The 25,215-nt window shown below is 43.1% G+C and overlaps 1 protein-coding gene across 2 annotated transcripts in view; it reads left to right on the top strand.

Annotated features, from left to right (window-relative positions):
- LOC122807529 (protein B4) overlaps window positions 1–25,215 on the top strand; it is a 205,369-nt gene that overhangs the window by 23,747 nt on the left and 156,407 nt on the right. For both annotated transcript variants that reach the window (XM_044078450.1, XM_044078449.1), the window contains exon 2: window positions 13,734–13,984. In XM_044078450.1, the coding sequence (XP_043934385.1) occupies window positions 13,734–13,984 (251 nt within the window). The remainder of the gene's footprint in view (window positions 1–13,733; window positions 13,985–25,215) is intronic.

Below are 25,215 nucleotides of genomic sequence, written 5' to 3'. Positions count from 1 at the left end.
TACCTATGTTGACTTGTCGTAAGCCTGAACTGAGATGCCAGCTCCAGACTGTTCAAGCCATCTGTTTTCTTGGCATGGTTGACTATCTTGGCAGGTTCATTCCTGATTCACTTTCAGCACCACTAAGATGACTCATGTAATTCTGTCATGGTCAGAACAGCACCAAACAGTATTTGATCCCCCTGAAACAGAAAATTGCTAGTCCACCAATCCTCTGCTACTATGATCATAAACCAGTTACTCTTGCACTGCTTCTAAGTTTTATCTAGGTGCAGTCATTCAAAAGGGTAGACCGGCAGCTTATGCATTGAACTCTTACCCAAACTAAGATGCCTTTTGCCCAGTTTGAGAGCTTTGGCAATTTTTATGTTTGAAGTTTCATGATTATATTTATGGTCAACCTCGCCAACCTCTAGCCACTATTTTGAGAGCCTATGTATACAGCTCCTGCCATATTGTGGCACATGATTCTCAAACTGCAGTAGTAGTATCAATCGTGTACAAAAGGCAAACTTTTTATCTTGATACCTCATCCAGATCGCACAGGAAACTCCCAGAATATAAGCATCTTTAGTTTTGAGGTCATGGAAGGTTTTCTTCACACATCTTGAGCTTAGAACTCCTACAGCTTCAGATCCAGTTCTCCAGAAGCTAAACCTGTGTAGAGGATGGCCTTCAAAGCAATCTTGTTTACTGGTGGAAGTGCAGCAGTATTTTCCATACAAAGATGACTAGGACTAGAGTTCAGCGACTTGTCCAATGTTCCTGTTTCAGAGGACATTAGGATTCTCAGAAACAAGGACTGCTGACTCAGAGTCCCCAAGCAGAACATTCACCAGTGACAATCACTGTTGCTAAACCATCCTATTACATTGAGATCAGATTGCATCTTAAAAACCTAGTTCAGATACACTGCAAACTGGACGGGTCTTATAGTACCTGTAACTTCATGCCTGTTGAAATGTCATTGCTTGAGACAGCTCAGAGGTGTTGTAGATCTGTGATGTGCCTTTAAGAAGCATTCCAGTCAGTGGGCACATGCAAGCAGGAGTGCCATTTTGAGCGAGTAGCCAGTGAGAGCATGCAGGGTATGTAGTTGGTCCGTTCTGCCATCCATCCTGATTATATGCAATAAATACTTAAATGAATACGCAAGCTTGCACATAAGACTGTGCGTGCCCAGATCTTGAGCCGTGGGGAGAAGGGCATAAGCTTCACAAGGCAGTTCAGAGGCAGTTCAGAGGTGGGAAAGCGATAGTTGGGACACTTGTGCAGACCCTTTCCCAGAAAAGCACTGAATGGGAAACCTGTTTTCCCTACTGTATGTAGGCAACCCATGGAGCCTCCACAAGGATAAAATGTGGTTGACAAGTTCGTCTGCTGCTGGCGCTTCATCCATTTAGTACTGAAGCTTGTTTTGACATTGTGCTCAACTTGCTGTTCTGCGCTTAACTTTCGGTTCCCTGGATGTATGTCTCTGCGCTTAACTTGCGGTTCCCTGGATGTATGTCTCTGCGCTTAACTTGCTGTTCCCTGGATGTATGTCTCTTATCTCTTATCTCTGAACTAATTTCACCAGATGTGAAGAATTGAACAGTGTTCATATCGACCACTGCTCCAGTAGCCTTGACTATGGGTTGTATCCTGCCAAGGATAACTGTCTAGCTTTTAAATCTTCAGAGCATCTTCCACATGCTCAAAACTGTCAAGCAGCCAGATGTGAGCTAAAGACCAGCTTGGGTAAAAACCCTTCAGAATTCTGCTGCTGAAGAGTGCACTACTCTAAGGCTTTTGAGGATTAAACGTTTGGTTTGTGCTTTCATTTACTGGGCAGTTTCCATTTGGGGTAGAAACTTTGCTGAAGAGGAAATTAATAATTTAATGCTTTTGAGGATTAACGTTTAGTTTGTGCTTTCATTTATTGGGCAGTTTCCATTTTAGGTAGAAACTTAACTTTGCTGAAGAGGAAAAATAATTTTAATGCTGAAGAGGAAATTAATAATTTTAAAGCTTGGAAAAGTTTTAACTGCCTTGAGACTATTAATGTCAGTCTTGAGTGCAAGTGAAAACCATTTTTCTGTAGAGAAATTTTTATAGGGCTGTTAAATGTGCTGTTCAACTTTTAGATCAGTAGTGTTTACTGGCAATTGCTGCTAATCTTCCCAGGAAATGAGCTCCATTTTTCACCACAGACCACCTTTCACCCTTCAAAAATATCCAGCATACTCAAGTACTTAAGATTCAGAAGGAATCCCCCCAAGATCATTGTGGTGAATGGTTCTTCCATTTGGAAATGGCCAGGCGCAGCTACCACAAGCTTTCTCAAACTGGATATACTTGCACAAGAACAGTGGTGTTTGGTAATTCCAGTGATGTGTCTGGGTGGTGATAAATGCATGCCTAAAGAATTGAGACCTCAAGGGTGTGCAGCAGATGGTAAGTGGGGCAAGAGTCTGTATCTGCTAATATAAGACACTCATATTTGTTATCCAAAGGCCTTTCCTATTCCTCTGGTTCACTTTCTGCAATCTCTGTATATTTGTCCATGGATGATTTGGTGCAGTCTCCTGTCAATGTTCTTGAGAGATTTGACATGAGGGCCAGGAGCTCCTCATTGTGATCTTTATTTTTTTGCTAACACTGGCTCCATTTGAGCCAGCTAATCAGGCTGACTCGAGTTTAACACAGAAAAGCTACAGATTCTTCTGACCTCTGTGTGAAGGTTATGCAAGTTGCAAGCTCTTGTGGAAAAGGGGTAGGGTTCCCTCCCCATAAGGACAGGGTTGCTTTGAGAATCGCCCATTTTCTTTTCTGAACCTAAAAATCTGGGAGAATACTCTACCTTATATACTCTATATACTCTCTGCCCATACTATCTTGATAGATCTTCAGATGGACTTTCCTGGTAAAGAGAGCTGAAAAAACTAACTGGGTAAAAGCCCATTTTCAGCAGAGACCCTGGGAGAGAAGCTCCACAGTACACAACTTAAACTTGAACAATGGTTATAAATATTAAGACAAAGTAGTACAACATGTGAATACAGTAAAATAAGAAACAAGGCCAGCAGTAAAGTTGACCATACATTCTATACAAGATGGTTCCTAATATGCATGTTTGGCAAGAGTGCATGAATAGTCATAAGCCATATACTCATTCTGGCAGGAGAGCTAGATAGTAAATCGGTCATAAATTCTAGGATAGATAATTTGTAGAATTTAACAAAAGGGCCTTCTAATGTTAAGGAATCGGTGTGAGGCTAGAAAGTGGGTAAAGCAGGAAGGGGGTAGGATATATTGAGTGGGAAGAAGGGAATGGAGTACAAGGCAGCAAGGAGCATGGGGGGTAGGATATATTGAGTGGGAAGAAGGGAATGGAGTACAAGGCAGCAAGGAGCATGGGCAGATCAGTTTATTAGATGTTTACAAAGCACTACAAGCTTGAGTCCTTTTACAGTTCCAGATCACACTTTGATAGTCTACTGTCCAGGGGCTCTTGTACTCTTTCCACCTCCAAATATAGTGGCTTTGGTTATATAGCCATATAGCTAAGGCTACTGCAGCAGTGATGAATTCAGTTTTGCAAGCTGAACTTGCCATAACAGATTTGTATAAATCTTTGCTTCAGTAGCTGCCCCCTCCTTCCATCCCCTTGTTCCTATTTTTATAGGGCCAGAATGCTGGAGTGTAGAAAGTTCTAGGATTGTCCTTTCAAAGCTCAGCCTCCCTGTGTACTGGTAGAAAAGCTCTGAAGGGCTTTGCACTCAAATCTTGGCTCTGCTCCAGCTGCTTTACACTGGTTTGGGGAGAGGTGCCCTGAAGCTTTGGAAACTGGCTGTAATCTTGGCAGAATATAACCTATAGCTAAGGCTATTGCATCAGTAATTTGAACATGTAAAAGTTGTGTTGTACTTTGCTTCACAGTGGTAACTTTGAGCACAATAACTTTAGCATGTTTTGGTCTATATGGACACCTGCTTTATTTGGTCTAAGCTGATAGAAATTTGGTATGACAGTGTATTACCACCCAATTACCACCCATGCTATGACTTATGTTCTGCATAACATAAACAATGTCCTGACAGGTTGGACAACCTGATGTACAATGGACTGCTTTCAGTTACAAAACTAGACTAAATGTAATGGTTGAGACTACCACTGGCTGTAGAATTCTCATGACAAATTGGAGGCTGCATTCCTACAGCAGTTATACCAAGCCCAGTCCAGTGAGGGGTTGCTTAGGCAGACTTGCCAATGCCAGTCAACTCCACTGTAGGGTTAAGGTAGCTGTGCATCCCACACACGAGCCTCCACATGGCAGCAGATTTCTTATCCCTGTCCAGTGTTTGACTGGAATGTCCTGCATCTGGCCAGCATACCAAAGTCTCTATGCTTTCCTGGAGCTATGCCCAGGGCTTAAGATACTATGAGTGCCTAATCCCCAGCTTTGCCTCCAGTTTGATTACTTGCTTTGAGTTTGGTTTGTAAGATGTTCACTGTTTGCTCTTGTATCTTGAGAAGGCTTGGTAGCTGCCCTATTGGTATATCTTCCTTTTTTTCTCTACATGTCATTCAGGAAGGGAAATCTTCCCAAGGATACAGTGCCTTGTTTTCTACACCAACCTGTTCTGAGATGTCTGGCATTTTTCCAAAGACCTCCCCAGTGCAGTTTGTCCTTATTTATTTGGAGAACCCCCTTTAAAACTAGTTGGGTGCCATGGTCACTGAATCCTGTAGCTGCATGGAATCAGGAATACCAGACAGGGCAATAATCTCAAGGAAGACTCCACCTGTCTGGTGGGCATCTACAATAAATACTCTATATAATAAAAAAAATTGCTGTCCATGACCCAAGGGGAAGGTGCCTAATTGGAAGCAGTCTCTCCTTTTCCTGAACAAGGAAACAAGAGCACTAGTGAAATCTTCCAAAGCAAACTTGGGAGTCCAACCTGGCCACATCTACTAAAGGCCTTCATGTGTCTGCAGTCCCAAGGGAAGCACCCAGATCTGCTCTTAACTGGTGGTCAAGGACACCAGATAAGCACTGTAGATGTAACCAACCTACTGGCACAGTTTCAGTCAAAACCTGTTTCCCCCATCAGTAAAACAGGACATCCCCAGTACCTGGCCCCTCACCTTATATCTAGGGAGCAACTTATCACTGCCCTCTCAGACAAATGCAGCTAACATTCCAGGCTTCATCTTGCAGGAACTTGCAGCACCATTAGGCACCCAATTCAACCAAAGTCCAAGTACTGACTTTCTCCCAGTTGAGTGGAGGACTGCTGTCATCCCTTTGCACACTGGTAGAGCTTCACCAGTCCTGGAAATTGTAGATCCATCAGCTTGACTAGCCTGATCTGCAAAGCCAGAGTGGATTATCATGGACCTCATCAACAAGGACACTGGCAACCTCCAAACACTTGATCCCTCACAGTTTGGTGTTGTCAAGGGGCCTGTTAGTCTACCTCTGAGACTCACCAAGGCTATAGACAAAGGAAAGACTGCACACTGCCTACTTTGACATTGCCAAAGCCTTCAGTACTATTCCCCACTCGTGTATAATACTCAACTAGGCATCGATCCATGTTACCAGATAGGTAGCTCACTGATGGAACCCACCTAGTCAAAATAGGGAAAGCCACCTCAAGTAGATCTATAACGAGCTGTGTACCCTGGGGATTGGTCTTGGGGTCTCCAAGTTTGGTATGTACTTGGAGGTGCAGACCGAATCTAGTGGAGTATGGCTGACAAAGTTTGCAGATGACCGCATGCTGGATGCTGGTATCAGTTCCCTAGTGATGTGGACATCTGCAAGAGGACTCACCCAAATGACTGATTCCAGAAATGTGGCCTCAAACTGCCAAAAAAAATGCATCCTTGCTTTTGGGGCGAGATGTGCACACAAATTATCACATTGATAAGGTGATAAGCACACAATCAGTTGTGGGACTTGGGTACCCAGGTTGATGGCAAACTGACTTTACCACCATATTGTCTCCATTGTATGGAAAGCTTTTTGTATGACCCACCTCCATTAGTAAGGGTATCTCATCAGGGACAAGGTGGTCAACATCCCTGGGGTCTTCCCTTATAAGACCCATTGAGTAACTATGCCCTTTTTGGCATGTACCTCACTCTGCATATGCAGCAGCTGAGCACATGGAGCAGCTGGAGACAGGTTCTTCACCTGCAGAATCCAGGGCCTCTAACATCTACCCTAGACAGGTTAAAAGCCCTGTCCTACTAGGTCTCCTACAGACTCCTCAGAGGTGACCTCTCCGATGCAAAGCAATCTGATCCCACCCTGATTTGACTGTATATCTGCAAGTCAAGCTCCACTTGAGTAACCCGCATGTGACCTCAGCTTGGTCTGTGACATCAATAGGACTTGTTGGCGGGAGAGATTAGTGTCCCAGACTCCACCTTTTGTGGAATAGACTCCCTCTCCATGTAAAGCAGAGTACTTCATTAAACCTCAACAGCAGCTTGGATAACTGGATGGGGGAACAGAAAATACACCCCTGGGATTCCACCTGTCCCTGCTGGACAGTGGCATAGGGCACAGACTTGCTGGAACATGGGCTAAATTCTTGGCTAGGCTTGTAAGGGTCTTGGGGTCAATAGCAAAGTAACATATATGATCCACCTGCCCCTGATCTTACTGCTTAAGAGAAGCTAAAAAAGGCACAAGTTCAATCTGTTGCTGTGCAGTCTCCCTGTGCCTCTCTTCCAAACAGAGTAACCCCAGTTAATTGTACAGGCAGTTGGGGCATTCCCCAAATTCTTGTTAGCAAGGCAGTTCCTGGCAATCATTTGGACAAGTCAGACTTCCTAGACACAAGGCTCCTTTTCCCTTTAAAGAACAGATGTTGTCCTTGTGGCAAAAGATCACAGAATGGCAGGATTTTACTTGGGGGTGGGGGGGGTTCAATGCCCTTACTGGCTTTAAAGCCTCATGGGTGGTCTTTCTGTTCCCTGGTCCTCTAGACCTTCAGAACACAGGAAATCTAATTTTCTGTGAGGACGTGTGTTTTTTTTTTTTACTGAGTAGTCACTGGCCTACTGTTTCATGCCCTGGGGTCTGAATTGGATTTGAGCAATTTTGATAAACTTATAAAGGTAGTATCCTGTTTTGGGGATACTGTGGTATGTATATCCATTTTTTTAAATGGCATTACTAGGTTTTGACATTCGGGAGGTACTATAAACCTGCAGATTCACCCAGATCTGCAATCCCACCAGTGTGGGATTACTCAGATTCCCAGCCCCTAAGAAGCCTGCGATTCAGGGGTGGCTTCTGTATAAAAGCCCTTCCTGTTATGCTGGGAGCTCCTGGCCACTGAAGTTGCTATCCAAATTGGTCATACTGTGGGGAGTTCCTGGCCACTGAAGGTTGCTATTGCAATCAGTCATATTGTAGAAAGGTATGGGTGGGGGCATGTGTATACTTCTGTCTTGGCTTTCAAGGCCATTAACAGACGCACATGACTAGGTTTGTGCTGGTTGTTTCTAAACATTGGGGGTGCTCTGCCTTATTCTGAGGCAGTCTTCCTCCATTCCTATTAAGTGTTCTGCTTCAGTTGGCTTATCAAATGTAGTTATGATACTGCAAATGCATCCTGTAGGGCAGCCATCAGGGTCTGAAGCATTCTTCGCTGTGCTTACAGGCTGTGCCTGAAGATAAGTTAAATTACTGGATTCACCTTTGGATAACCAGTGTCTCTGGCTCTGCAGCTGCTACAGGATAAGGGTAAAGTCATGCAGGATCTGAAGGTGTTCTAGGTTCCAGAAAAATTAACCTCAAGTTGTGCAGAGGGTGTCTGTTCATGACATGCCTTCCTAGAGTCTAGCATTTTTCCTTGTCAAATAGGATTCCATTTGACATTCAACCTGCAGGATGGAGGGAATATAATAGGCTGAATGTCATTCAGTCTAGCAACTGAACCACATCCTTGGTGCTTCCAACACTTATGATTTGGAAGTACCTTCCTCAGTTTTCTTGCCAGTGCTCTGTTTCCTTTGCCCCTTCAGAATCTGGTAGTATAGGGAATCATCCAGCCAGTCCCTCAGCAGGGTACAGGTTTTATTCCAGGGCATTTCTGGTTCCCGGCAAGGATGGGTCTTGGGAGGACCATTCTGGATTTTCTCCATAACATCCATCTAAAAGTTCCTTCTAAGATGCTCACTGTAGATACTAGTCTGCATCCCAAAGCTTTTCAGGTGTCCCTGGATTTTGAAGGATGCTTACCTCCACATTCCTATTTACAGTCTTCGGGAATTTTTCCTGAAATTGGTCTCTGTGGCTGAGGCACACTTGTCAGAATGTGCAGCCCCAGTGGTAGCCTTCTACAGACTTTCCCTTATTTGGATGACCTTTTTCCCCCTCCAGCTCCTACTTCTGGATCTCTGATTTTCCACAATGTGGGATTTACCCTAATCTGAGTTTTTTTTTTTTTTTTTTTTTTCCATAGGACTGACTGTAGTATTTGGACCATACCAATGTCTTTGCCTGTTCCAGCCCTCTGGATAGTGGGCAGTCTTCTAGGAAGGGATGTTTCTGCATGACTTTCCCCTCTTCCTTTGCTCCCCAAAGTCCTGCACGAGATCATGAAACAGGCCAAAAATCTTTGACTTGGCCCAGACAGCATTGGTTCCCTCCTCTGTTTCATCTGGCTACAGGCAGTTATAAGTTGCCTCACAGGGTAGATCTTGCAGGACAAGGGGTCTTGCACTCACTTGCCCACTCTCTTTGGGTTTTATGATCTCCCTGATGAGAGCTAGATGGTGCCTATACTTGAATGCCAACACCAAGCTCTGGAACTCTGCCAACACATTACCATTGAGCTTTAACAACTTCACACACCCTAAAAACATTGTCGCCAGACCTGACCCTGCTCTTTCAATAGGTGAACTCCATTCAGTCTCTAGAGGCATTCCTTTTTATCCCCAAAACAGGAACTTAATCTACTAACCACTAAGATATGGATCTGGAACTAAAACTTTCCATGTTTCTACACCTTTAAAGCCGATTCATCCACTTTGGGACTAATTTTAAGTTTATTTCCTTTGAGCCTGCAGTCTTTTCTTGCACTGAATTTGGAAGACTGTACTGTTCTCTGAAGTCTCTGTACTTCAGGCACTCATGGCAGTTGTACCTTTTCATAACTGGGCATCTTTGTACCAGTCCCTTTAAGCCCAAGGTGGTTGACTTTGAAATTCATCTTCCTCTTAGAATGTTAATGAGGGTTTTTTACAGCCTGGATTTGCAGACTGTTCAGCTATTACAAAGATTGGATCAGTCTAAGCCACTGTTTTTCATTTCAGGAAATTGATTCTAAGCAAACCAGCTTCTGGCACTCTAAAAATTTCTTTTTGCCATTCCTCTCATTACTAGTGACATGCTCATTCTACCAGGGCGGGTGCCTCTTTGTGCTTTGGAGCAGCTGGATACTATCTCCAGTTGAAGCTGCTACTTATTTTCTGTACACACTAAACCTAAGTTTGTCATTTCTAGGGTCAGGGCAGGGTTTGCAAGGCCATCTGGGTTTTTGGAGGGTTCCTCTGACTTCTCCCTTTAGAGTTTGTACTCTCCCAGCTGTGGAGTACACAAGTGATAAGGACCTAGTGTGGTTGTGTATCCTGTGCCCTTCTGAGCAAGGAGTCTTTAACTTGCCTTCCTGGATGTATATGTTCTTGCTTATCTGAAGGTTGAACAAGACTGTCAAATGTTGAACAAGACAGTCAAGTGATGGGCCAGAATACCAGCCAAAGAACAAATTTCAAAAGAAAGGAATGCTGCCACCATGGCCAATTCAGACTTAAACATAAGCAAATATTTGCTCTCAAGTAGCCTACTTCAGACCAATGGAAGCGTGAGGCTTCTGTTTTAAAATAGAAGTTTATGTTTTCAGAATCTAAATCTGAGCTTTTTTCAATAAGCTGTCCCACAGTCTAAGTTTTGATCGCCAAGCAAGACTCCTGAATTGGCAGAAGCCAGCAGTTGTGTGCATTGTAACAGTAAGTTGTGGTACTAGTGAATGTTTGGGTTTGCTAAATGACATGTTTTTGGTAATCCAAAACCTTGTATTTGCTTTGTGCAACTCTGGTTAAATTACAAAAATGTTGTGTCAGTAACTAGCATATAGTGGTTCTAAAGTCTTCCTCCCTGCAGAATAAGCTAACTTGTGCACCATTTGGAAGCTAACATTTTAGCATTTGAGTAAAAATCTCATGACACTCATAGGTTCATAGGTAGGTACTAGGCTATCTGCCCAAGGGCATTTATAAGCCTAGCTAGAATGTGTTCTCCCCTCCCTTTTTAGATGAGTTTCCTGAGCCTCTGTCCATCAGGGTCACTGAAGTGATCCCAGGGGTAAATGTACGATGTCCCATCCACTCGTCAAGATTTCTCTCGAGTCAGTGAGGAGCTTTGCCTAACTGATCTGGATTCTGTTCCAGAGCAAGGGAAGCCTCTGGGACAGGAATCTATCCCTCCAGCATGTCCTATTTATTGTGCTGAGGTTTAAATCCCTAGAGTGTGTGGCTCTAAGATTTGGTTTTCTTGCAGTGGAGCATGTCCATTAATTCTGGGTTAGACATGGCCTTGTATGTCGGGCAGAGATCACCTCTGAGTAGGCAGTAAGCAACAGACTAGAGCTAGAGTTTGTCAAGCTGCATAGGGCATCTGAGGCCCACTGTCCTCTTGGTGAGGTACTTCTGTGGTCTTTCCAGCTGTTGCAGGTGTCATGTAAGGTAAATCCCAAATGGGGCATTGTACTCTATGGGCCTGATTAGCGAGGAGTAGAGGGGCATAACCTCTATCTAGATGTGAACCCTTTTGTGATTAGGTGGGCTACATAGAAAGATTTTCTAACCACTTTGGCAATGTGATTTATCAAAGGAGAGGTTGCTATCTACTTGGGTCCCCAGATCCCTAATTACATCTTCTGTACTTAGTGGATTACCACCTATGTGGTTCGTGGTCACTTGACTAGGCACTCTTTTTGGCATTTAGCTTGAAGCCATGATTCTGACACCAGGTATTTGTCAGTGAGACTCTTCTGGAGGATGTCAGTCAGCCAGTCTATTATGGCACCCAGTTTGCAATCATCTGTGAACTTGGTTAGCCATAGTCCTCCCATGCTTGCCTGTACCTCAGAAGTATATACTGAACAGGAGGGGTCCCAGGACTGAGTCCTGTGGGACTCAAACTTGTAACCGCTTTAGTCTCTGACATAGCACCTGCAACTCTGACCATGCGAGTTCTACCCATGAGCCAGTTGACAACCCATCTTGTGACATAGGGGTTAATGTTCAAGCTGGTAAGCTTATCTATGCCAGAGTGGGGAATGGTGTTGAAGGCCTTTGCGAGGTCCAGGTAGGCTGTGTGGACTACCTTTCCCTCATCTGTGGCCTTGGTAACTTCAAAGAAGTTGACTAGGTTTAGGAGGAAAGATCTGCCTTTTAACAAAGCCAAATTGGGTAGGGTCCAGTGTCTGGAGGTTCCCAATGTCTGAGTTCCATGATGCACTCAATAGCTTTGCAGACCAAGCTAGTCAGGCTTGGAGGGCGATAGTTCCCAGGATCCTTTGTGGAGTGGGATAACTGTTGCTGTATGCCATTCTTTGGGTACATAGCCTGTGGTAAGGCTGAGTTTGAACAGTGAATTTAGGTGAGTGGTTGGTTCATTTTGGATCTAATGTAAGACTCCACCTGGGATACTGTCCGGTCCCATTTGATGCTGTTTGGCTTTGGAAAGGGTTGTTTTCACCTTTGTCCATATCTGGGCCCCATCTTCTGGGATGGACACTGGCCCTTTTGGGGGTGGGGGGTCCCTTTTGGGGGTGGGGGGTAAAGTTTGCACTGAACCTATCAGCCAGGATGTTGGCGATGTCAGTTGGCTTAGTGTATTTTTTTTGCCATTTTGCACTAGCTCAGAGCAGATCTGACAGTTGCCACACAGATTCTTGACCTAGCTAAAGAAGGCTTTGTGATTATCTTTATAGTCTTTGGCAATTTTTCTTTCGAAGCTGGCCTTCAAAGATTTTAATAGGGATCGTAGTTTCATGCTGATAGGGATGCCTTCCCTTTTTGGGATTTTGCTCATGTAATTTCCTCCTGTTGTACAGCTTATTTATGGCCAGGGCTCACCAGAATGGTTTCCTCTTTTTGGAGGAGTGAGTCTTGGTTTTACTTGGGATGGCTCGCTCCATGCATTCCTGTAGGTGCTCTGCATTTGTAAAGGATTCTGCAATTTGGGCAGCATTATCCTTTAGCAAGGGAGCTTTGAAACTTTCTACCTCTGTCTTGAAGTGTGAAGTTTGCTGTTGAAAAGTTTCAGTGGTTTCCTTGACTGGGGGTGGTGTTGGGATGTGGATGTCCAATGTGATTAGTTTATGGTCTGATCTTACCAGTGACTGGTTCACCTCGTGTGCAACATTGGTCCCCCATGTTGATCAGGTCCAATATGTTGTCACCTCTTGGAGTGGTGACCAGTTCCATGGTGTATAAACTCTAGGAAGCGTTGGGTGAAGGGAGTTAGTACTGGAGTAGTACTCCAATGTTGAGTAGTTGAAATCGCCCAATATCATGGTGTTAGGTAAGACCTTCATATTTTCCAGTGTTCTCAGGAATGCTGAGTGGGGGTCCTGAGAAGGTGATCTGTAGCAAGCTACAATCTGGAAAGCAGCTTTGCCCATTGTTAGTTGCACATGGATGGTCTGAGGCCTCGTGCTGTGCCACTAACCTGGAGGTGCGGGTATCCTTGAAAATGGATACACCCCCACCTTTTGTATTTCAGTCTGGGTTCTGGGGCCGAAAGGTATGGTATGAGTTACTTGTGCTGGGGTGCTCTCTGGAGCCTTGAACCAGGTTTCTGTTATGCACAGTTTGATCCTCTCCATACGGAGTGCCTCAAGTGTGTGCATTTAGAAGTTTAACTTCTGGCATTGAGTAGCATTACCCTCAGATTTTCGTTTCTTGTGTTTACGAAGGTGGGTTTGTCTTTTGCCTTGCCTAAAAAAAAAAAGGCACTATGGGGGTGGCAAGAGCCTTGGCCAGTATTCTAAAGCCACTCAACCAACTTTTCTAAGAGATGGAAGGAACACCTTTTGAGGGCTCCTTAAATATACATCCATAAGCTTAACTATGCTACCCAGTCCACACTGCTGGAACCTATTGGATGGGTAGTGTTTGTAACTTGGGACTTGTTACAATGTGGTGGGTATTGTACAGACAGTCCATGTTGCTCTTGAATGCCAAAGAGCAACCTATGAACTAAGTGGTAGAAAGGAAGAATGGTGATGTCGCTAAGCACAGAATGCAGTGTGGGGGACCTAAAGCATCATTGTGGCATGACATGCGATCACATGCTTTGTAGCAGCATAATGCTTAAATATAGGACAATGCAGCTTCCATTCAGATTTTGAATCTTTTTTTTTTTTTTTTTTTTCCCCCAGCATGCCTGCTGAAATGCCTTCTGGAAACAGTGAGGCAGATATTGTCTGGTACAAACTGTTTTCCCCTTGATATAAAGGTGCCATTTCCAAAACTGCTTGCTTTGCCTTTGTCATGCATTCTCAAATTGTTTTGACCCTGCAATAAATCTGTAATTGCCAAACTTTTGCACCAAAACATTGGTACAAACTTCACTTGCATTTTAGCAGCTTGAAATGTCTAAACTGTTTAAATTTGGAGACCCTTCACTTGGGTAACTAATTTTTTTTGATTTGCAGGAGCCCAGAAGGCTGTACCAAAGACCCATCCAACAACTTTGGAAATGGTGGTTGAGGCCCTTAAGAAGTCTGGAGATCGGAGAGGAACATCTGTTCAAGCCATTCGGGCATATATCTTAAGCCAGTATATGACTGTAGATCCAGTAAGATTAAGGGTCTTGCTTAGAAAAGCCCTTGCCAAAGGGCTTGAGGATGGAACACTTGTTCGCCCTCATAATTCCACAGCTATAGGAGCACAAGGGCGGTTTAAGGTAAGGCATTTTTGTCAGCCTGTTATGGTTTGTGGTTTTGTATAAGAGGCCCAAAAATTTAAACTGGTTTTACTGAAGGCTGGAGTAAACTAAGTGAACACAACTGAGAAGGAAAAAAGTGCTTGGAAACAGTACCAAAAGCACTTGCAGAACCAGCAAACAAAACTCCTCTTCAGGTCAGTGAACCAAAATGTGTGTGCTGGTTCTGAAAGTGCTTTGGTTTGTACTGGACTTGCTTATCAGGACACATCTGTGTGACAGGCAGCACCATCTTGACCCAGTTTCCTTCGGATTCCACTGGGAGGAATAGACTGCAGTAAGGAGCGGTTGTAAACTTTGCTTTTTAATACATGCTGTATTATCCAAACTTTACAGGATCTGGAATACTTGAATAGCTGGCTAGAACACTTGCGGTTCAGCACCGGTCTGGAAATCCTTGCCTCTGCTACACCTTGTCATGCACAACTGTAGTCAAAGGACACTATCGTGGTTTGAAAAGTGGTGCTTTTGAATCGTGGATACTAAACGAGGGAGGTAATGGTTGGCCAAGTTATGATGCCATGGGAATGGCCTCTGGTAGAATGAATTCAAGTAACTGGATTGAATTGGGGGGGGGGGTACTACACTTCTACAGGTGGTATCAAATACTTTTTCACCTGATTAGAATCTGCAAGAGAAGACCCAGCGGTTCACATTTCTTTCCTCACCTGAAGAGGGAACTTTACTTCACTCACATTTTGTACATTGAATTTGACTATTACAAGGTCTGAGCAAATATATGGCCGTGTTGGAGGTGTGGGTTAAATTTTATTGATAAAATAAACTTGAACCACCCCACTTATGTTCTGTATTAGATGTACATACACTGCATAGCAGTGCGGGCAGCATACATTTTGAACTAAGGACCCAATAGTGAACCCTGAGGCTTTCTGCTTCAAACAGAAGGAGTAAATGAAACTGCTCTGGGAAGGTATGATTGACAATCTGGGATGGATGAAAGGTTACAGTAATATCAAGTGTTCAGTCCTTTTCTAGATGGAGGAGAGGCTGTAATGGTCACTTTGTTCACAGGTATATACTAGGCAGACTCCCAGGGCACCTGAATTGTCCCCATATAACTTGGGCATATATTTGGAGGATGTTAAGAGCTTAGTAAAAGTTTAGTGGGGGGATGTTGGAGGCAAATGGAATACCCCCTTTTGGGGACATAGGGGGGATGTCAGACTGGCAGGAATTCACCATTTCCCATCAAATGGTCAGTTGCATTTGAATAGGGTTAGGGTTGGACTAGGCTTCAAATGTGTGGAAGCCTATTTGAGTGGCAGATCTGTCTTGCATGCTCTAGTTGATGAAAGTAAATTTTAAATACTTGTATCTAGTGTCTGCCACTATTCATTTTGCAGATGTGTAAAAAGTCTATCTGGGCTTAATCTGAGGATTCCTTCTGTGCCAGGCATAGATCACATCAGTAACCTGTAGGAGACTGTACAGCAATGGGGCTTTAAAGTGATCTGTATAGGGCAATGTGTTTAACCTGGATCCTCTTGGTTAGGAACCAGAACCTCCTGGGTGTTCAAACTGCATCAGCCTGGTCAGGTAAAAGCTGAGGAAATCATTGTACCTGGATGGTTCTGTTTAAGGGTAAGTAACTTCCCTGGACTTGGATGCCATACCCTTAAGTTGAGCAACAGTGATTTTCTTTTGGCTACATGTTTGTCAAAGGCCTTATCCCTAAGCTAACTCTGGGGTGGGGGTGATATTGGAGTAATTAACCTGGGTGAATGTTTTCCCAAAGTACCATAATGCACTTGCTTTTAATTTTTAATCTGGCTTTGGCACAGGTCATTTGCCTCCTGCTCTTTTGTAGGAAGTTGGTCTCGTAGGAAAATCTGACTCCAATATGCAGTAGTCTGCCAATCTGGTGAGCCAGAGGCCTCTGCTTCTCAGGTAGTCTGGGATCTCAATCCTAACCTCAGATAATATCTGAGCCAGCTAGCAATCAAGAGTAAAGTAGGGATTTATGCCTACTTTAGGTGTCAAAAGACTAGGGTATTGTATCAAACAGGTCTAGGTAGGCAGTATGCACCATTATCCATTTCCTTGGTGACCCTCTAAAGTCTACCAGGTTAAGAAGGCGTGACCTTCCTTTGACAAAACACAAGTTGGATGGCTTCAGTATTTGTAGGTTGCCAGTATTTTGTAATTCATTCCATGGTGTTGCATATTAAACTAGTCAGACTATGGGTGTGCTTTAGGCTTTTTTTTGGGGGGGGGGGTGATTTGGTCACCCCAACCCTACACTCCAGGATTTTGAACTGTACTGTTGGAGACTTCCAACATAACCAGTACCCATTCATACTAGCACCTCTCATTGTGCAGATTCTAAGCCTGACTTGTATACATGGCCCTAATGTCAAGGCTTCAGCCTTGCTATCCACTCACTTGATGCATGCTGACTTGTCTGTTAAACATTTGATTAGTTCTAACACTGGAAAATATTGACCAAATGTACTTGCACCCCTGTTATCCAGTCTAGAGGACTTTTATAAAGGAGACAATGGCTAGTTACTGAACCATACCTCTCAAACTCGTAAAAGAAATCTGGGTAAGGTCATAAATGGTAAGGCCTCAAAATAGGGGACATTTTTAATGGTGCTCCTACAAACTTGGTTGAGGACTACAAGTTTTGCATTGGCATGGATTTTCCAAAGAGTTTGCAGTCTAACTCAAATGTCTCATTTTCTGATTTCAGTCCTCTGCTACCAGAAAATCAAAATTGAGGAAAATGCCAAAAAATTAGGTGAAATCTGGGCTTTGTGGACAGTTGAACTGTTACTGCATGCTTTCCTTATCTTTAAAGCAGATTTAACTGATCTAAGTTTTATAATTGGCACGTGTTTCCCATGCCCTCTGCTCTACTGCTGTAAGTTCCACAACTGCCTAGAGTTTGCAGGAACTCTGGTTAAGCAAAGAATAGTCCAGATGGTTTCTTCAGGGTGGCTAGTGCCAATTACAGCAAGAAGTCTATGGGAACCAGCACACTTAAACAGAATCTGAAGCTTCCTGCACACTGGACAGAGGATAGTGCAGGGACTTTGGCGGCCTTTGGCTTGTCCAGTGAAGGGTAAGATTAGCAAGCATGCATACAGTGGAATTGGGAGATTCTGGCTGTTCAGACACATTTAAGAGCTGATAAACTTGCCAAAAACCAACTTTGGCTCCAAGCAAGTTAACCAGGACTTGGGTTGAGGCTTGTTGCATTCCACCTCTACTTTGAGCAGCAAGGAAGACTAAATTGTATTTCACAGGATGGTTGAAATACCGAATAAGTCTTGTAGGTAGTCGTAAAGAGAAAAAGCGCTAAACAGAGCACAGCAAACTATAACAAACCACTGCTTTATTCACCAGTTTTGTTGAACTGTGCTTGATCCTATTGGCAAACAATGGCAACCCCTTTAAGATAGGTTGCAAACTGCTCACAAAGCAAGCACTGTGGATGACTCCAACCAGCATACCTGTTACCAGTTGGATACCACAGGGATCTGTGCTGGACCCCCTACTGCTTGGTACATCAGGTCAGAACATGTTGTGGCTCCAAGTTTGCAAACTAGATGCAATCATTGAATCCCCAAATGTCAGTACCCTCCAGGAGAGTCTGGTGTATTAGTTATGGTCTCAAAACTTGTGCAAAGAAATGCACCATGTCATTATCAACAATACACCAAGTGGTAGGGAACCTGGGATCACAGATTGACCTTAACTTTGACCACAACAGATCTACTGTTAGGAAAACTTTCCATGTAGATCACTATTAGTAAAGGCACTGCCTCAAAGAGCAAAAGTTATAGCCATCCTACACTTTGGTACTTGTCCCCATAATTGAGAAACCACCTTCCTCGTGTATTGTCCTAAGTACTTGCAGCAATTGGGGAGATTCCTCAGGTTTCTGACAAATCAAGGTCTCCAGTATGTGCCTTACATGGGCTGACTCCCTGTCTATACTCCATATTGTATAGACCTTGGGGGAGACTTGTGCCTGGATTATAGAGCAATCCAAACCTAATGTACTGCATATCTGTAATAAAGTGGGTCTAGGGCTACCTGTTCCAGGGACTTGAATATGACCTGTGTTGAAATAAAACATGCTGGAGAAACTGCTCTCCCAGAAACTGCTATGTCTTTGGAACAGGCTACCACTTTATGTGAAACAGCACCTCTGACCATGTTTGAGGAACGTGGATGGGCCACCATAAATTCTTACCTGGATAGTGCCAGTAATCACTAGTCAATCTTGAATATTGACTAGAGCTTTGGGTATTGCATTGGGTTGAAACAGCTAGGCTTAATGACTGGGTCGATAGCCTAGTAATCTATAATGCAGTATGTGTAAAGCTTGTAGATGTAAACTTGTGTCCAGTGCTTCACCCAGAGCTGACTGTAGGCCACCCAGATGAAAGGGGGCAAAACTGTAAATCAAGCTGTCTCGCTTTCAGAAGTTTAACTGGTTTCCAGCAGAGATGCAAGGACTATAATAAACCATGACCATTTGCGGTATTGAAGGGCTAATCTTTAATACTTTAACTTTGCTAAATATAGCAAGCAATTGAAACTGAAGGGTTACATGTACTTGGGGTTCATAGTATGCTTTAGCAGAAATATTCTGTATGCACCCTAGTTTTTAAAGGGTGCTCTTTCAGCATTGCCTTTTGGTGGTGTAATTCATTTTTATAGGTTTTTGAAACAGAACTGTGCATGTGCTATATACTCGAAATGGGAGCCAATTGTAAATAGAAAATCCCTCTACTTCAACAGTTTAATGTTTGAATGCATGATACTCCTGCAAACGTTGGTTCATTCAACTGCCTTTGCTTTAATGCTTGGTCAAAGTACAGCATAGAACCTCTTCACATTTGTGAAGATGTAATGAAAATGGAATTGGTATTGTCATGGGAAAAGGTTCTTTGGCCATAGGTGTGCATGGTATGGAAGAACTGAGGCAGGCTAGCCACCCAGCAGTGTGAACCTTCTGGTACTAGTGTATCTGCATATATGCACTTACCTTTTAACTAGAAAGGTGAAACATGAATATAACCACTTGCATAATAAACAGCACTATTCTGGATTACCTTGAGGGAATAGCTGAGGTTATGGATATGTAAAGGGCACACAATGGATTTTGCTACTCTGCTGCAGTCTGTAGAAACTGCAGTTGAGCTGAACTAGCAGTTGCACTAAGCTAGGATTTAAAACCTTGTGAAATTTTTAGCTTTTGTCTATGGTACAAATCTGTGCTTTGAGTAACCCCGGTGAGGGTTTAATCCTGAGTGCCACCTCAGTCTACTGTTCCTGTAGTAGAGAACAGATTCAGTGAAAGCCAGTCTGCTTCAGCCAAGATCTTGTCTCTTGACCAGTAGGTCAGTCATGGAAGAACTCTGCTGGCATCAGAGGCATGGTCTGTAAAATCACACTTGGACTGCATGTAGACTACAAAGCAGTCTTTGGCTTAGAAGCCTGGGCCCCTTTCTCTACACTTGAACCAGTGTCTTCAGTGCTCCATATACTCTAACTTTTCACATGCCTGATTATTCCTGGGGAAGGCATGCAGAATTCTCTAATTTCCTGCAGCTTTGGCTCAGTAGTACTGCCACCCCTCTGAATATCAGTGGAGACCAACTTCAGCTCTTTAGCACCTTACACATTTTAGTAGGTGATGTAGCTATCTTAACTGGTGGTGGGAACCGCAGCTTTTCAATATCTAGTATTCAGTAACCCTCAAAACTAACTAGCAAGTACCTTTTTAATTGAACCATAAAGACAACTGGATCCAGATTAAATGGGCATAAAATATCAGCATTACGCTACATTTGGCTAAAAATCTAGAGCAAACCTTTTCTGCTCTTAAAGGTCTCCTACACTTCCTAGACAGTGATTGACCAGTGTCAAATGTTTGTGTATCCTTTTTAAGCATTAAGCTGTGGATTGTTTTCTCTAGATGAGACTAGGTATTTCACATGCACTGTAGTGCCTTGGATGCAAGGACAGTTGCATCAGCTCTTTTCCACACCCTGAAACTGCCAGTGCACAGTATCTTGCATACATGTTGGCCATTTGGATATCTGCTGCTCTTTTGTAGTGCACATTGCAACTTGGCTGTTAGTACATGTTTAATGTCACTCCTTGTATCCAGCGAATGCATGTTTGCATATTAATTAGTAGTGTGAAGCACCTTTTTAAATCTGTTTTATCCTGGGATCACCCTCTTCACCCCATGAACATTTGAAGAGTATATAAATCAGTCCGGTCATGCTTAGGATGCAGCCATTGGAAGTTGTAAAAACTTTCTGGAGGGAATTAGCAAAAACAAGTTAATCCACTTAATGCATTATCTAACAAATACATGCATTGTTGTCAGAGGAATAACCTGCTTCCACAGCATGTTGATTATTGGGACACCTGGTGGTCTGTGGCCATATGGGGTAAATGTATTTAAGAATGCTACAGAATGTTTGCTGGATTTGACCATTGCTGGATTTGACCATAGAAGGTGGTGAAGTTAGTGTTTTGGGTGGGAGCACAGATGCCACATTGTAGTCCAAGTGTCCATCACTGCAAAAGCTTGCAGTATGGCACTAAAGGAATAGATGAGTAATCTGATACTGTAGTTCAGGAACCATGGTACGCTACTGGAATCATCAAATTCATTAAACATAAGGTGGGAAGACTAACAATGAAATGGATGAAAACTGGAAGCCCACTTTTTTTCCTCCCAGCAGCTGATGGCTGTCATTGACCCTTGTCACTTTCCAGATCTGGATTTGCCTTCCTGGGCTTTCCTGAACCTTATCTGAGGCCACTGAGATGAAGATACTGGTACAGTATTTTTGCCAATCAGTGTGCTGATCCCCTCTCCACAGCCTTACTAGCTCTTCAGTTGCTGCCCATGGGAGGTGCATACTAGTTTCCATGCATGTGCAGCCTGACCAGGCTGTTTTTCAACACTACTAATCGGGCTTTAGTGGTATTTTTAGTAAACTAGGCAGTACGTTTTGAACAGGGGCTTTAGAATCTAACATGTTGAAGGAAGCTTCGACAATCGGCCTTTGTTTAACCATCCAGGGCACATCTAAAAAGGCTGTCCATCTGCATGATGCCATTTTGCTTCAGCAAGCAATTTGGTTTTGTGCACTGCTTACTTGGAACTGTGATAGTCTTCTTGCTCAAGGCGATTTGATTTCTGTCATTGCCAAATTTCCCAGTTTTTCTACATTTGACCTCTAATGCTATGAGATTTTACTCATCTTTACAGCTTTTTTTGGTTGCCATTATTTCCACTACCTATTTATCTTGTATCCTCAGAATATGCTCTTGTCAAAAAGGTGGTCATCTTGCATCACTTTCTGGATCAGCTTTTCCAGGGCTTTAATTTTAGTTTTCAAAATCCCAAAACAGTGAGCCAGCCCCATATTTAACTGCATCACCTCCCTCTTGAGTTTGGCTTGTCAAGTGCAGAAATGTCCTTGTGGAAACCATGCCAAGTAAAAACTGGAAATTTCCTTTTTCCAGGCAGTGCTTGGGTAAAGCCATATTTCAATGTTGAGGGGGTGGGGTGCACGGCACAGCTGGGCTTAACTATCCTTTCCCAGGCCTTCTAAAGTACTTTTTTTTTTTTTTTTTTTTTCTCTGTATATGCTGGATCTTTGATCTAAACATCCCTTCCCTTGCATTATCCACCAAATCTGTTGAGCCTTTATCTGCTACTTGGCAATCTTGTGACTCCTGCAAAACACCACATTACAGCTTATTCCAAATGAGAGGGAAAGTAAGATTGTCCAAATACTCCAACCTTGCTGATAGTCCATGGTACACTAGCTTTGAAGGTCATCTTGGCCAGCTACTTGTGTATCCATACTTTACCTCCTGCTTAAGTTATTGGATGACTTTGCTTTCTGGTACCTTCCAAAACTTCAATTTAATTTTCATCTGATAATTGCCTTTACTGCCAGGCTAACACATTGACCTGGCTCCAGCCTCATCGATTGTGTAGCTTGCACATACTGTTATATCTGGGGCCCCAGTCTATCTTCTAGGCTGCTACTTGACAATCCCTCCCTCATAACCAAAGGAAAGTGACTGCAGGGGTCTAAAACACTTCAAAATAGAGTATGAAAGCAAACCTACCAGTGCAATACTTGAAATGTGTTGGCCACATGATTTGTTTGAATACATCCAGTCTTGACAAATTAAATTGTTCTCTGCAAACCCCTTCTTTGTAGTGAGCCATTCCCAAGTATTTTGGTTTGGGACCCAAATATTTGTGCACTGCTGTAATGCAGTCTTATTCAAATGTGTGATCACAGCTTTAGTCTAACACTTGCTTATAGCCTGGGGGATTTACTGTAGTTTCCCCATGTATCCTTCCCCAATTTCCCAATGTCTGTATAGTATGCCTGAAAGATGTAAACTAGCAGGGAAAGTGTTTTTACTAGTTCCCTACTCAAAATGGGGTTGGTTGTGGCCTTTTCGGATGTAGGGCATCCCTATGCTTTACTGTCCTAAACAGCAAGTCTCTCTTTCAAAAAGCATTTTCAATAGCTAAGCTGACTGCTCCCCCTCATTTGCCTTTTAAGTGATCAGGGTACAAGTTGCATTCTAAAATTCACTAAATAGCCAGGAGCATGTTCTGGCCAAGTTATTTGCTAACAGTGGCATGAATACTTTACATGGTTCAGTATAGTTACAGGTATATAGAAGACTCTGATCTTTACTCATGAAAAACTGCAGTTCATAGAAAGTGGTTTACTGTTGTACTGTCAGTCTTCCCCCCTTTTCAACAGCTTATCCCTTGCCAAACTTCAGTTTGCAGCCCATCTGAACACTTACTTGGTATTTCCTGCATAATGCTTTTTACTACTTTAGATTTTCCTGAGGTGTGCTAGCAATTCTCCACTTTCCATGGTAATTGAAAGCCTCCAAAGTTCGTACACCTTTCCTGAGGTGTGCTAGCAATTCTCCACTTTCCATGGTAATTGAAAGCCTCCAAAGTTCGTACATCACTTGTCTGGGGTGTTCCAGTTAAGTGTATAAATCTTTGCACTTAATTGGTCTGATTTGCTGGAGTTCCTATAAAGTCCAACCTTTCCCACTGAATCTCCTCAATCCATTCTCCCTTGCCTGGACATCATCCCAGTTTTTTGCATTTACCTCTAGCTGGTCTAATTTCTTTAAATTCTGTAGCTACTTCCTAAAAATGTCAGTGTTCACCATGTGAAGGTGCAAAGACTTGCTGCATGTTCTCATTTGGAACATTCCTGACTCCTTCCCCAGACTGATTTAAAAACTTGTTCCAGTCCCTGAAGCCAAATGCTGTTTGGTAAACTTCTCAGTCTATTGGAGTTTGGGGGAAGATGAATTGAGGCTCACCCCCCCCCCCATGAAAACAGTTTATCACTGCTAAATGTTTGCCCAATTTTTGAAGGAACTATTTGGTCTAAAACCTCTTGCTCTTGTATGATGAGCAGATGCTAAACTACCTTTACTTTCCGATTTTCTGCTGTTCTATTTCCACACTCCATGACGTCCTCGTACAGAAAAGGGACTATTAATCAAGATCATACTTGTGTAGACAGTTGCAATCTTTCTGTGGTAAGTCTGCATAAACTAGTATGCAGGTACAGACCATTTCTGAGATTTTTTTTTTTTTTTTTTTTTTTTTTTTTCAGGTTTGACTTGCTCCTTGTACCTGCTCCTTGTATCAAGATGAATCTGTATTCTCCCTTGCAAACCACTCAGTCTACTGAAGCTACTCTGCCCCTGGGTTTGCCCATTTTAACTATATGCAATATTTACAGTCCTGTAGTGGGGAGTGTGCTCCAAAATCTGTGCAAGCCCCGTTTCTTGCCATTTCAAGAAAACTGCTGAACCCTCTGCTAGGAGATGGGTTTCTGCTGTCCCTGAAACTGTACACTGCCCAATAGCTACACAAAGGGATGCATACATCTATTGACATGTCTGGAGGAGACTTAAAAATAACATTAATTGAATGACAGTTTCTCATTTTCCTCTACCATACCTTAAAGGTGAGGGAGCATGGGTGTATACTTTTTCAACAGAAGGTTGGACTTGGGGAGTAGCATCAGTTGCGGTCTGATTTGTATACTATCCTCAACTTCACTATACTTTAAGGCAGCTTAGTCTTGGATAATCAAGCCACATGTTTCTACAGCAGTGGCTTCCATAAATTTTGTATGATCAAAATGGTATCGTACTGTGGCCTTCTACCCATGGTTTGTAAAATTTCCTATCTCTAGGGGTTTATTCTTGGCATTGTTCTAGCTATAATTCTCATAGCTGTATTTTGCTATCTGACTTTAACCAGAGTGGCACTAACCCCCTATCGCTTTGCATACATAGAATACATTTTAAGGAAAAGTTTATCATGACATCCTGTGTAGTGTCCTATTCAACTGAAACTAACAAATCTTGCAGATGCAGCTTGGAATGTGTAAAATGTTTCTGCAACTGTGTCCCTTAGAGTATGGCTGCTTTTTGTTTGAGCAAAATCTATTGTAGTGGGGGAGAAATTGCTCATCCCTGTTTGGGAATCTGGCATTTGATGTGCCACTCTCCCTGTCACCAGTGCTTTTTAGGATTCATTGTATCCAAAAGATACAAAGCCTTGAAAGAGTAGAGGCAACTAAATATCAACAGTTGAGTAACTCATTGACACATATGGCTTAAACTTGTCTTCTGGTGCCAGAGCTTGGAAAGCCAGTTTGGCCTGTTCATGGAGATCTCTTTAGGCATTTACTTTTTGTCGTAAGGCATAAAATTGAGCTTTGCCTTTCCATCCTTGGTACTCTACTGCACCTTTTGATTCTTTCTTGTCCTGTCAGGCGCTTGGTTCATATAGTTTTGGGTCCTTGATTCAGAAGAGCTGAATCAGGTGATCATTTCCACCAAGCTGTTTAAAACCTTAGTGGTTACTCTTGTGTAGCACCACACACTTGGGATGTGTGCATGTCTAGGCTGCCTATGCAGACTGCAGCTCCAAGTAGGGTTTGCTTTCTGCAACTCAACATGCCTCTTGGTAGGGAGGCTGTTTTGGTATGGGCAGCATGTTCACATGCCACCTCAAAAGTGGCTTCCTGGTATCTGGAAGTATCTAGCATTGTGGCTTGAGGGGGGGAAATGCTTTCTAGCGTTTGGGTTGTAGCTGTTAGCTTTAGGGAACA

Source organism: Protopterus annectens, chromosome 7.part1, assembly GCF_019279795.1.
Source record: "Protopterus annectens isolate FY-2018-M chromosome 7.part1, PAN1.0, whole genome shotgun sequence".
NCBI classification, from domain to species: domain Eukaryota; kingdom Metazoa; phylum Chordata; order Ceratodontiformes; family Protopteridae; genus Protopterus; species Protopterus annectens.
The sequence above is the reverse complement of the archived record's forward strand: the minus strand, read 5'-3'. Positions and strand labels throughout refer to the sequence as shown.